The 13,367-nt window shown below is 34.3% G+C and overlaps 1 protein-coding gene across 1 annotated transcript in view; it reads right to left on the bottom strand.

The window, feature by feature from the left end:
- The window catches only part of CSMD1 (CUB and Sushi multiple domains 1), a 1,256,706-nt gene that overhangs the window by 76,036 nt on the left and 1,167,303 nt on the right, over positions 1 to 13,367 (bottom strand). Inside the window, exons 50-51 of the mRNA XM_059835885.1 lie at positions 12,274 to 12,459; positions 2,690 to 2,884 (exon numbers count right to left, since the gene is read on the bottom strand). Coding sequence (XP_059691868.1) covers positions 2,690 to 2,884; positions 12,274 to 12,459 — 381 coding nt within the window. The remainder of the gene's footprint in view (positions 1 to 2,689; positions 2,885 to 12,273; positions 12,460 to 13,367) is intronic.

Raw genomic sequence — 13,367 nt, 5'->3', positions numbered from 1 at the left:
GCACATACGGTTTCCAGAGGTGGATAAGACTCCTTTCAACTACAGTCGAGTCACATTAATGTAATTTGTGGAGTAGCCTAACATTGTAACTTCTAATGTTAATGCTGAATATTAATTACACTTATGCATATGGTAAAAAATCAAATTGTTTTCCTAAAATGCAACAGAATGAATTGTTCCTAAAAATATTACAAATGCTTTATTATTTTTAATTAGAGTGATTCCAGTTAAAAATAACTAAACTACATGAATAATGAACGACCTCATGATTTGTTATGCAGCTGTTCAGCATATTATAAACAAATAAAATAAATTTACTAGTTAGGTCTCTTTTAATCCGGAACCCCCTTAATTTGATGTTTCTCAATTCCTTTAGAGATACTATTCACAAGTAGATGTTGATAAATATGATCTAAATGCCTTATCATCCATGTTTCAATTAGCCTTCCTGCTGCTTCAGAAATATAAACAGCCTGATTCTATATTTATATAATCTATCCTTCACATGTGAATGACAGACAGAAAGTAAACAGTAGACTCCTCAAAATACTCTACAGTGTATTTCTGGATCTTAATGATCTATATCCAATGGAAGTATTACTGAACATCTCTTGGGGGATGAAGTTTGCTATAATTAAATCCTAATCAGTCCTCTACCAGAGGTCAAAATAATGTACTTGTTTTATAAATAAACTTATGTACTTTCAATCAGCAACTCCTTGGGTTTCTATATCTACTTAATACTCTGGTTTTGGTTAACTGCATCACATACGGGTCACCCCATTTCCTACTTACATAAAAATTCTGTAATTGTAGAAGTTAGTTAAGAGCTATCTTTTCAAAGACTTCTCAGCAGCTGAACAGTAGCTGCATATTAGGCAGCAAATATAAACCTAAATTTTTTAGTATGTGTGCACAAAAAGGAAGGGACACAATTGCAGTTAACAGAATAAAAAAATCATCAGTTTTAAATTTGAAAAGAAAATTGATATAGCTATTACTGGTTTATAAAAGATATAGAAGAGTCACCTTGTTTTTCCAACTGAATATTTTCAAAAGGAAATTTTCCCAAAACAAAACTAGCAGAATAAAAGAGAACCAACATAATTCCACAACCCATCATATTTTAGAGAAAATCAAATACACTGCTTTCATGTACATATCATATTGATTGCTGTTAAAAGATAGCTCCCTCAGCCTTGTTCTAAAAATATCTTAAATAGTTTTTTTCTTTTCTAGAAAATAAATATTATTTTATATTAATTTTAGTTAAATGGTGTACACCCTTCTTTGTTCTCTTTTCTTTGTTCTTCTTTTTCCATACTAGCATCATTCTCTAATACCACCTCTTTAAATTCCATGCCTTAGTTTTGTAGCCACACACTTCCCAGTGCTGGTGAGAGATTGTGTCAATTTGTACTTGAATCACCCTTGGGAGTGATTCAGTGCCATCTGAGATGACTTTGGGCATTCTGTCTAGCCTCCAGCTGCTTTGAAGAAGGTTGAGAATCCCTCCAAGTTCTCTTTAGTATCTACCAGCTTAGATACTGTAAATTGTCTCATGTGGCATTAAGAGCTTGTATTTAGGCAAATTAATTTTGTCTTCTGTTTGTCACAATATGTACATCATATTGAAGGTTTTGCTCAACCATATATTTGAAATATGAGGAGTGATGTTTGTGTTCATTCTGCTATCAATCAGAATGATTCATAGAATCATAGGAGATATTTTTGGTACAATTTATCATAAGATATTATTGATATGTCTGCAGACTTAAGAGTTTGACAGAGCAGAATGATTCTGTTCTCTTGCTTAAAAAATACCAGAAGGTATAATTTAGTAAGCTGTTCACCTGATGCCAAGAATTCTTTCCTACAGTGCTGCCATAAAAATTCTCTTATTGATTCAGCTTGTTTCAGAATAGCCATTCTCAAATATCTTCTAACATTAGAAACATCACTGGATTTAAAAAAAAAAAGTCACTCTTTAAAAAGATAATAAAGCATCTCTTTCAGCATGAAATACTAACTTTGAATATCTCACTGGAATGACATACTACTCTGAAAAATTGAATGCCTACATTTTATTTCTGGTTCTGCTTAGTATGCTACTAAGCCTGTCAGTTGGCCATTTTTCTTCAGATGCTGGGATCTTCTGTGCTGTCCTGGCATTGAAAGAGAGCCTGTAAAGTACTACCATAATGTAGGAAAAGTTTCTGCTTTAAAGGTAGCAGAACTAGCTGGTGTGCCAGATATCCTCTCTAGCCAAAGCAAATAACACATTGGAAAAAGAAGAAATGAAGTTTTTGGGGGGATTCATTAAGACTTTGATACTGTAACCCTTAACAACTGTATGATCCTACTGAGAATGTCATGGTTCTCTAAATCTTTAAACATCCAAAGTCAGGGCTGATGTAATTTATGATACTTTCATATGAAGACATTATAAAAGCTCATATGTAGGTTTCTCCAACAGTACAGTTTTCATGCTTCACCCAAGACATCAAAACAATATCATCTTCTAATCTAATTCTAATCTGGAATCTTCTAAAGTAATAACATTATCTCCTGGTATTCTCTAAATACTTAAGCACTATCTAGTTGAATAAATCCATAGTCAGACTAGTTATGAGGTAAAATACATGTGTTAAAAAGCATAGGATATTCTGTAAACACGTATGTTCCTTACCCTTACAACTTGGCTTTTCATTGCCTACACTCCAGGTTCCATTAGACCTGCACTGTATGAGTCTCCGACCCAATAAATAATATCCAGGACTGCAGCTGAGCATGACTTGAGCTCCATACTCATTCAGTGACCCAGAAATCAGTCTCCAGACAACATGTTCTGAGAGCAGAGTCTCTATGCTGGGGCAAGTTACAGCTGTGAAGAAAGGACACTTAAATATTAGCATTTTACCCCTAAGTTTCTTCACAGAATATATGTCTTGCTTTACTGGCAGAGGTTTTGCAATGTAAAATTGACAATACCATAAGCATTTTTGAAATACAAGTTCCAGGAAAAATAATGAACATCATAAAGCAAATATTACAAATTGAGCAGGAGTTTGTAGTACATTTTCTTTTAGTGAGATGCAGTGGAACAATGACATACAGTTATGCTCTCTAATATGATCTATTTAAAAATTTCAGAGACAAAACACATCACAGACTACAGTGGATACAATAGGGAAAGCAAACTATGCTATGCAACTTTTGCAAAGGCTGAAATGATGCTTTATTTTTCTATCCATGATATTCACTTTAGAAAAGCTTTAACAAGTTCTTAAAGCAGGTTGTCATAAAAGCTGTTAACAGACATTCAAATGCTAATTACTATGAAATGATATGCTGTAGGTATTCAGGAAAATTATTACATTCCAGTTTAGAACACTTGACGTAAAAAAATAAAGATAACATTTAGAGAGATTTTTAGAGTGATTTCAGTTCTGTTACTTTTATTATCTCAGATTTTGTAAGAGAATGCAGTTCCTGCCAGTAGACAAGAACCGTAGTTTATGTTCTTCATAAGGCATAAAACAGCTACCAACTATATATAGCATTTTTAAATATTTTTCAGTTTCAAATTTGTGCTCTGCAATTCAAGATAAAGTACACAGAATATTTACAATATTTCTGATATTGACATGAATTCTATCTTAATATGCTTATGTCCCTGTAAAGATTAGTTTTATGAAAATATTTATGATTAATTTATTTAAAAATAGCTGTATTTGGTATCTTATGCCATGTTGTTCAAAATTTCCCTGCTACAGAAGAAGTCTGAACAAATTAGCAATTGTTTATATCCCAAAGAATACTTTAGAAAAAACTACTACCCCAGCAACAACTTGAGAAAAGCTATACTTTCCAAGGAAAAACAAACAAACAAACAAACATGTAACAGAAATTTAGTTCCTCTTCTTTTGTTTTCCATATATGTTGCTAAAAAAAGGTGATAAATTTTCTAAATATATACTTAGGAATCATTACGTCTGATCTTTTGTGCAATATACTCAAATCACCACACTGTGTAGTGTAAGACAAAAGCATTAGGAGGAAGTGTGTAAAAACCCCAATCTATACTGAAGAAATAAAAAGAAGAGTCTGATTTTCATTTATGCTATAATAAATTTACACCATTCTATCAGGGAAAGGACTCATAAAGCTGAAAAAGAATAATTACTTATTCTGTAGACTTTACACTGTTTTAGAGGTAGAAAGTAATTTTATCACAAGTATGAATGTGTGATGAAAGAGAGTAGTTCAGGCAATCACTGAAATACAGGGAAAGTAATAGAAGAAAAATTCCTGTAAAAATTTAGATTTCCAGCACTTTTCAGAATACTTTTGATAATGCTAGAATTATACATTTTATCTACCTTTTCCAAAAGTTACCTTACCCATGGTAAATTCTAGCATCTAGGAAACACAGAGCTGGCACCACAGCATATGTGTGAAGATGTGTAAGAATTTATGAAGGGGAAATCATCTGAAGAACTTATGCTTGAGAGACGTATGTGTTTAAATTCATAAGTATTAGTAAAATAACAAGACAGTAGGAAACCAAATAATCCCACACACCACAGAATCTAAGAACAAAGACCTAAGAACAAAATAGGATCACTTGAGCAAGTTGATAGTTTCAGTATGCTAGTAGGAAAAAAAACACAGAGCAAAAATTTAAGCTGTTCTTGTCATTCAACATATTTAAATGGGAAAGGCTTTGAAACCTCAAAATAGATAAACAAAAGGATCACATGGCATTCAGTATCAGTCTGTCAATCCAGTCAGCTATGTCAACTCAATCTGTTATCAGTCTAATGTATCTGGACTAATCTAAAATACCTAAATTAATTAACTGTTTCACTGAATAAGTACTAACCCTTAATAAGTACTCCATGTTACATACCAAAGCTTGAAATATACTCCAAAAATTACTTACTGACCTCAGAATTTATTAAAGAAAATGTTAGGAGAATTATTGAGTATGTTGTTCTGAATGTCCTAGCTAATAAAAACCCCAGCAATTGCACAATATCTGTGATGAGCTGGTGGTGAATTTTTGCCTGTTTATATTAACAAATTCCTTTTTGCATTTATAATACAACCGATGTTTTATTCCAGAACTACTTATGATTCATAGTTCTATAACTAGACACTGTACAAACATATTGAAAAGGCTTCTAAAATTTCTGATTTTTTTCCAATTAATTTCTAGATAAAAATCAATACCTGAAGCATCACTGTTATAGCTCAGCACGCCATATCTTCCAAAAATATCTACAGTTAAATCTGCAATATGCAGATTATGCAAAGGTAACATTAGCTGTTCTTTAAAATGTTTGATATCAGAGAAATTAGCATAAACCAATGAAGGACCCAATTTAAATCTTTGAATGAGTATATTAAAGGAGTAATGGAAAAGAGCAATAAAGTTATGCAATTACAAGGACCATCCCAGGCTATTAAAATGTTAGAAAAATTAATTAAGCACAAACTCAATTTCCTAGCTTATGCAGCCATTTAATTCTATGAAAAGGAAAGAAAGTAAGAACAGAGGCTAACAAGTTTCAGCAGTATTTTTGTTAATAAACATATACTAGTCCAGATCTCAGCATCAACACACATGGAGTATAACCTATATGGGTACATTTTACATGTTCTTATATAGAAATATAATATAATACTGTATACATTCATACTGTTAGTTTACAAATTATGGTACTTATCTTTAGAGAACTGGTTGGGTACCTTGGCATAATCAGAAAAAAATTCTGACATTGTGATCTTGCAATAAGTGAACACATTCAGTCTTCTGATCTTGTGAAGAGAAACATGGAAGTAAATCATAACATTTGCTGCCATCATTTTTTCACCCTCTGGTACATTTTAAATCAGTTCCCTAGATCTGGTCAAAAAGCACAGATAGTGCACAGAACGGAAAGTTCTGCTTTGGATTAACCAGATCCTACCTTAATGCTCTTTTCTGCATATTTCTTAAAGCAGCTTTAGGCCTGCAGATTTCCTATGGAACAAAAAAGGTTATACTTCCATTAATTTCAAGTGTTCAGATGTCTGTACATCTTTTTACTACATGTGTAGCAAAACTTTAAAACTGGGCTTTAATCATAATTATAATATTCTTAAGAATTTGCATTAGACATTTTCTATCATGCGAAAATGTCTGTATTAAAAAAATGTTTCCTGCTGGCCCAGAGAATATTTCTTTTTGTGTTGCTTTGTCATGAAAAAAGTGATGCCTGACTTGTAAAAGAATTATACACTAATGTTCACCCTAGTTCTTCTGAAAATATCATACATACTTAAACTCTCCTTAGTGTAAACACTGGGACTGTACCACATCTCAAACCAGCAGAAGTTTATAGAATGCACTGTTTGTCAAAGCAAAGTGATTACTGAGATTTCTTTTCATGGAACATGAATTTTGGAACAAGGAAATACAAACTCTCTAATAGCATTAAAGTATACAAACTAAACAGAGAAAAAAGTTCTTCAGAACAGGCTTAGTATGACCTTCTTCATTGATTCAGATCTCATACCAATTTTTTCAGTAGTTTCCTCTTATCACATCATGCATTTTCTTCTACTGACACAGTAAGGCACAATTCATTCTTTCTAGTTCTTTCAATTTTTAAGATGGTCTAAGAAAACTGTTTCTCTATATTATTTAGAGAAAAAGTAAAAACACGTTCAAGCTATGAACAGACTTTAACAGCATCAACTAAGAAGTTCAATTGCTGTGGAGGAAGAACGCAAGATTTAGATCAGTATTTCTGTTTCATTTAAAAAGTCAATGTCAAGTGTCCACAGAATCAAAACCCCTAAGAAAATATATTTAGTGACTCCCAAAAAAGTTAACTCTTCTTATCTGTCACCTTTAGCACGTGAAATGTAGAGAGTTAGTCCAAGTCACAAGGATGTTCAGGAAAAAATGTATACTACTTCTGTTCTCATTTCTATCAGTTTTGAAATTTTGTAGCCGAACCAAAAACCCCTGTACAGGATGAAAAAGGAAAATCACTTCTAGAACACTGAAAAATCTAGATTTCTAAATCAGAGGAATTTCAGAGGACAAGGAGAAAGATACACAGGAAAACAAGCACATCATGAAAAATATTTAAAAATGTAAATAAGAAATGTAAGAACAAAGGTGTGTCTCAGATGAATGGATTGACCCTCACCAACACCTTTAGATGACTTTGTTTCTTTACAAAATAGTTATGGCTACTATTCCAAGCATGAATCTCTCTATTCAGTAAATAACTTAGAAATCTAAGTGTGGATCTGGATTGAATTTAGGGAGCAACACATCTAAATTTTGCATTGACAGTTAAGTCTTTTTCTGTTTCCATCGTTCAGTCTCTGCTTTGGAAGACCTTATTGGAGACGAGTGGCTGGAAAGCTCCCCTGCAGAAAAGGACCTGGGGGTGTTGATTGACAGCCTGATGAATATGAGCCAGCAGTGTGCCCAGGTGGCCAAGAAGGCCAACGGCATCCTGGCCTGTATCAGAAATAGTGTGGCCAGCAGGAGTAGGGAGGTGATCATGCCTCTGTACTTGGCCCTGGTGAGGCTGCACCTTGAATCCTGTGTTCAGTTTTGGGCCCCTCACTACAAGAAGGACACTGAGGTGCTGGAGTGTGTCCAGAGAAGGGCGACGAAGCTGGTGACGGGTCTGGAACACAAGTCTTATGAGGAGCGGCTGAGGGAGCTGGGATTGTTGAGTCTGGAGAAGAGGAGGCTGAGGAGAGACCTTATCGCTCTCTACAACTACCTGAAAGGGGGTTGCAGAGAGGTGGGTGCTGGTCTCTTCTCCCAAGTGACTAATGACAGGACTAGAGGAAATGGCCTCAAGTTGCGCCAGGGGAGGTTCAGGCTGGATATTAGGAAAAAGTTCTTTACCGAGAGAGTAGTGAAACATTGGAATAGGCTGCCCAGGGAGGTGGTAGAGTCACCCTCTCTGGAGGTATTCAAGGAGCGTGTGGATGTGGCATTGTGGGATGTGGCTTGATGGGCATGGTGCTGTGTGGTGTGGGTGGATTGTTTTGGTGTGGGTTGTGGTGTGTTTTGTGGTTTATGGGTGGTTTTGGGTTTTTTTGTGGGTGTGGGTGTGGTGTGGAGTTTGTTTTTTTTTTTTTCTTAATGGTTGGACTTGATGATCTTACAGGTCTTTTCCAACCTTAGTGATTCTGTGATTCTGTTATTTCTCTGCACTTGATTATATATATTCTGAATAAAGTGAGGCACTAAATAATAATAAGAATGATTTTCAATAATTAGTCACAAACAAAATGTAAGAATCATGCTATAATTATGCCATTTTACATAATAATAGCAAGAGATTGTATTATCCAAAGGAGAAGAAGGAAAGTTCATTTGAGTTCTTTTCCCTTTTTAACTTGTCACTGCAAGAATCAGCATTTATATTTCCATGGTAGCGGACAAAATTCAAATCTTATCCGATGAAATGAAATAGACAAAAGATTACCAAAAATTGTTCTCTCTCTCTTTTTTTTTTTTTTTTTTTTTTAATCTTAGAAAGATGAAAACTTATGACTTTTCACAAGAGTACTTTATGGGTGTGTAAAAATGCTGATGGTAGGTAGAACAGTGTTTCTCAGCTAACTATAGTTACAACTTAAAACCTTAAATTTATAAACATGCCTATACATCCTTTCCTTTCTGTTTGAGCATTATCCAAATTACATTATTTGGGATAAAAGATATTAGAGGCAGTTTATGTAGCATACAGTAAGGAAAGAATGATGCAAGCACCAGTGTTCATCTATAGTTCAGGACCAAAGTTGTTTGATTTATTCATATTTCTTGGATACACCTACACCTTTTGGTTGGGATGTTTTTTGGAACCATATATCACACTCAATTCTCTGACCAACAGTAACGTACTAATTTACAGGTTTCAGTAGAAAGTTTTTGCATACCTTACACAGTGTCCTGTATTCGTATGTAAAGTTATTACTATATGGTCACTCTCTAGAGTATTGGCCTGATTTAAAATATTGCCTGAGAAAGGCTTTCAAATAGCAATACAGATAGATATCTCTAGTTCCCTTCATCATGTGCTAGAGATCTTTACGTAGAATAACTGAAGCAAGTTACTTGTCTTTCAGTTAAGCTTTCTTAATAGATATCTGTTGATTGATATTTCATATAATTAAATTCAATAGCCTAATGTCCGTGATCCATCTCTGTCTTGCTGTATGACCAGCATGAATCATATTTCTCATGATTCAAATCTGATATAAATAATTTTAATGAAAAGAAAGGAGTTTCAAACATCTGCCTCAGGCATTATATTGTCAGAGATACTTTGCAAAACAAACTGCACTGATTTCAACCTTCATTTTAATAGACCTGAGGATAAAATGAACTAATTTATTTACCATTTACATTTCTGTGCTGTGTTTGCTGTTCATCAGGTCTGAGATGTTTCTCTTTCTGGAGACTAAATACATTTAGCCTTACAGCAGCAATACTACAAAACCAGGTTATTATGCAGGTTGTCTAAGCTTTTCCACATTTGCAAGTAAGAAATCTTCAGTAAAGCATGCTTGCCTCTGAATAACAATCAGTTTTGAAAATATTGACTTTAATATTGTCATGTAGGTCACTAGCATTTTAATTTATCACTTCTGGTTTTAAAAGTAATGTGATTCTTTTTCAAACTGAGTAAATTTTTAGAAAAGGAAAAAAGAAAATAAAAAAGTGTTATATATATTTTGTTAGGCAATTATATATATTAAACAAAATGTTTCAATGTTAAAAGTTGTGCTAAGTGTTAATAATTAAGCTTTGTTTTACAGGGTAGTCATTGTCTGGTTAAGTTTGATCATTTCAATACATTTCAATAACACAAGCTTTTTTTTTTTTTGCACTGCGGATATAGTGTTATTAATTCAGTATTTTTAAACCCCAGTTAGTTTAACTGGCCTCTTCCATCAAAAAAGTCTGATGATATTTCTGCTGATTAATCATTCAAGTTATGTTTGTTGTCCCTTGTAAATTTTTTCTGAGAGAAAGAAGCGCATTTCAATACGCTGGAGCACCGCGTTCCCTCTGCACACGGCTCTGAATTCAGAGCATGTCTGTGTGATCACGGCTGGTTTTGAATAATGATTCTTATGTACTCTGTGGAACTGCTGTGTTCAGTTTCAGGCACTGTCCTTCAAGAAAGGTGTAGATCACTTGGAGATTGTCCAAAGGACGATAATGAGAATCACCAGTAGAAAAAGTATGAAGAAAGAGTGAGTGAATCACAGCAAGACAGTTATCTCTACAGAAGAGGTGACTGACTGTATTGGGTGCAGGAGTCAAAGTGTTGGCAGGGGGATGGGGGTTGCTGCAGGGGTGGCCTCTGTGAGGAGGGGCTTGAGCTGCTGGACACAGCTTGTTCCAACGGACCCACCGCAGTACACAGCTGAGCCCATCAGCCAAGATGGTGGCACTTCTGGGAAAGTGTATTTAGAATAGGGTAAAACACTGCACAGGCAGAGGAGGAGGGAACAAAAAGAGTGAGAAGCAGCAGAGGGAACACCAAGGTCACAGGAGAAAGAGGAGGATGTGTCCCAGGCACCAGAGCTGTTATGCTGCTCCAGCCCACGGAGTGTACCATGCCAGAGCAGATATCCACACTGCAGCCCACACTGGAGCAGGTGGCTATTTTCTGAAGGAACTGCAGCCAATGGAGGACACATGCTAAAGCAAGTTTATCCTGAAGGACAACAGTCCTTAGAGAAGACCCATGCTGGAGCAGAGGAAAAGTGCAAGGAGGAAGGAGCAGCAGAGAGGAGTTTTTTATAAACTGACCACAACTCCCATTCCTCATTCCCCGGCACTGCTTGGGGTGTGGAGAAGAGTAAGAGCGAAGGAGTGAAGATGACCCTGGGAATAGGGGGAGGAAAGTGTTTTGAATTTTTATTTTTCCTGAAATGTAGTTGACTCTCTTTTAATTAGTAATACGTTAAATTAACTTTCCCCAAGTTGAGTCCTTTGACAGTAATCTCTCTGTCCTTATCTCGACCCACAAGATTTTTCATCCTATTTTTCCCCCTGTCTGGTTGAAAAGGAATGAGTGAGCAGCTGGGTCAGGGTGTGACTGCTGGCCAAGGATAATCTGGCCAGCACCAGGTCTGGTTCACCACACTGAAAAGACAACAGTTTTCAAACACATTAAAAAGACTGAAAGAAAAATAAAATAACTTCTATTTGTCCACTGTGGATACAAAATGAAATAATGCCTTTACACTACAGAAAAACAGATTCAGGTTATATATTCTAGGAAAAACTTTGCAAGGGAAAAAAAAAAGTAAATTACTGAAATAGACTACTCAGGAAGGTCTCCAAGATTAGGTTAAATGATCATCAGTCAGGGATACTTAGAAGATCTCTTGAAGTAACTTTCAGCAATATTTTCCAATAATTTTTTGCTGTATATTAATTCAAATAATGAAAACCATTTCACAATCACATATAACTTCACAATTCTTATATTCACACCATTTTATTCTTTCATTAAAAATAAGTGGAATTTTACTTGTTTGAAAAACTAAAGTGCTTTTCAAATTCAGAATCTGGAAAGCACATACCTATACTGTTGATTAGTTCAAGATTCTAAATTAAGTCTGAAAAATTTTAAGTATAGTATTATAGCAATTAATAATTTTAAGATTATGTCCTAATCAGTATTTTAAGTCACGTACTCAAAGTCACGCTCAGTTAGTTATTGCTTTGATCCAGTACAAAGACAGGCAGTGGTAACCCACTGCAAATGAGAGGCCATGTCACATGGTAGAGGAGTCTGCATTATACTGGCTAGTTCTGACAGAAGGCAAAAATGAAGCCTAAAGGACTTTCATCCAGCTTAATTATCTACACTAGCAGTATTTTAAGAAATAGTTTTTGCTTTTATCACTTTAGAAGCTGTATTAAAATAAATTACAATTGGTGGTTGTAACTTTGAAAATGGAGAACAGCACATTATTCTTAATAAGAAAATATACATTAAATTAATTGTGTAATAATTTTATTTCAGATTTTTTGAAGAAGATAAACAAGGGGTTTTTTATTAAATAAATTTATAGGTTTCTTCTACTTTACTAAATGCTAAATGATTATATGTTCCTGAATGGCCAGTTCAGGGCATACGTATACATGAAACCTAAACATCACTGGTGAAGATTTTCCTGAGAAAGTTCAAGGGAAATATGCTTGAGAAATACATGCCCACTTACATTTGCAAACAGGTGGCCTCCCTTTGTTGCTCCACAATCCATCTTCTTGACACACTGCTGTTGCTTGTTGACTAGATTCTAGCTTGAAGCCCTCATTACATTCATATATCAATCTACTGCCCAAAGCGAATTCATTACCTATAACTGAACCATTCCCAGGAGAGTCAGGAATGCCACAAGATACAGCTGAAAAGAAAGGAAACAAAAAGATAAAGAACTGGCATTTTCTCATATTTTTTTTAAATATTGTCCCAACACTGAAATAAGAAACAGATTAGTAATTTTGACATATCCCATTCATAACAACTGAAATTAATTTTCCATCATATTTACAACATTCCAATAAATGTAACAGTATTTAAAACATTGACAAACACTTTGAAGTTCATTTAATACAGACAAACATTTTATAAATCATTATTGTGTTTAATCCAATCACTGTAGAGACAGAAATTTCAACATAGGCTAAGGGTTTATTTGCCAGGGAAAAAGTCAAGAAAGTGTCCAAAGTGATTTGGTCCAAGAAGCAATGAACTGGAAAATTCTTAAATGCATTCTAATAGTCTGCTTCCATTCTCTCAGGGTTTCTTTCATTCCTGCACAACTATAAAGAAAACTTCATATTTGTTTGTTCTATACATATAAAACAATGCTATTTAAGAATTAAATTTAACATTTTTTTGTCTGATGAGAAAAGCACCTAAATATATGACTAGACAGGGAAGAGTTCCACTGAAGTTAAAGGCATTATTCAGATATTTAAACACTTATTTACATACTTGACTAATTCACTTCAGAATGTTAAATATTATGTGAACTCAGGCTTATTAATTTTCCATATCATGAAGGAAATTACTTACTGAATTATTTTCACTTTTTTTTGCTCCTTCAGCATTTCTCTCCAGATGAGCAGTTATTCTTTCAAGCTCACAAAGTTCAGTTTGCTCTCAACTTAGTGAAGTTTGAGTAACATCTAGTTTTTTGGCTTATTTATTTATTTAATCTTTTTACCAGAGCTCAGTACAGGTCATTTAAAAGTATCTCATACAATTTTAGGGCAGATTATAATTACAAAAATATCTATTTATTTCAGT

This window comes from Gavia stellata, chromosome 2 (assembly GCF_030936135.1).
Source record: "Gavia stellata isolate bGavSte3 chromosome 2, bGavSte3.hap2, whole genome shotgun sequence".
Taxonomy (NCBI): domain Eukaryota; kingdom Metazoa; phylum Chordata; class Aves; order Gaviiformes; family Gaviidae; genus Gavia; species Gavia stellata.
Note: the sequence above shows the minus strand (reverse complement) of the source record. Positions and strands in the feature narration are given on the sequence as shown.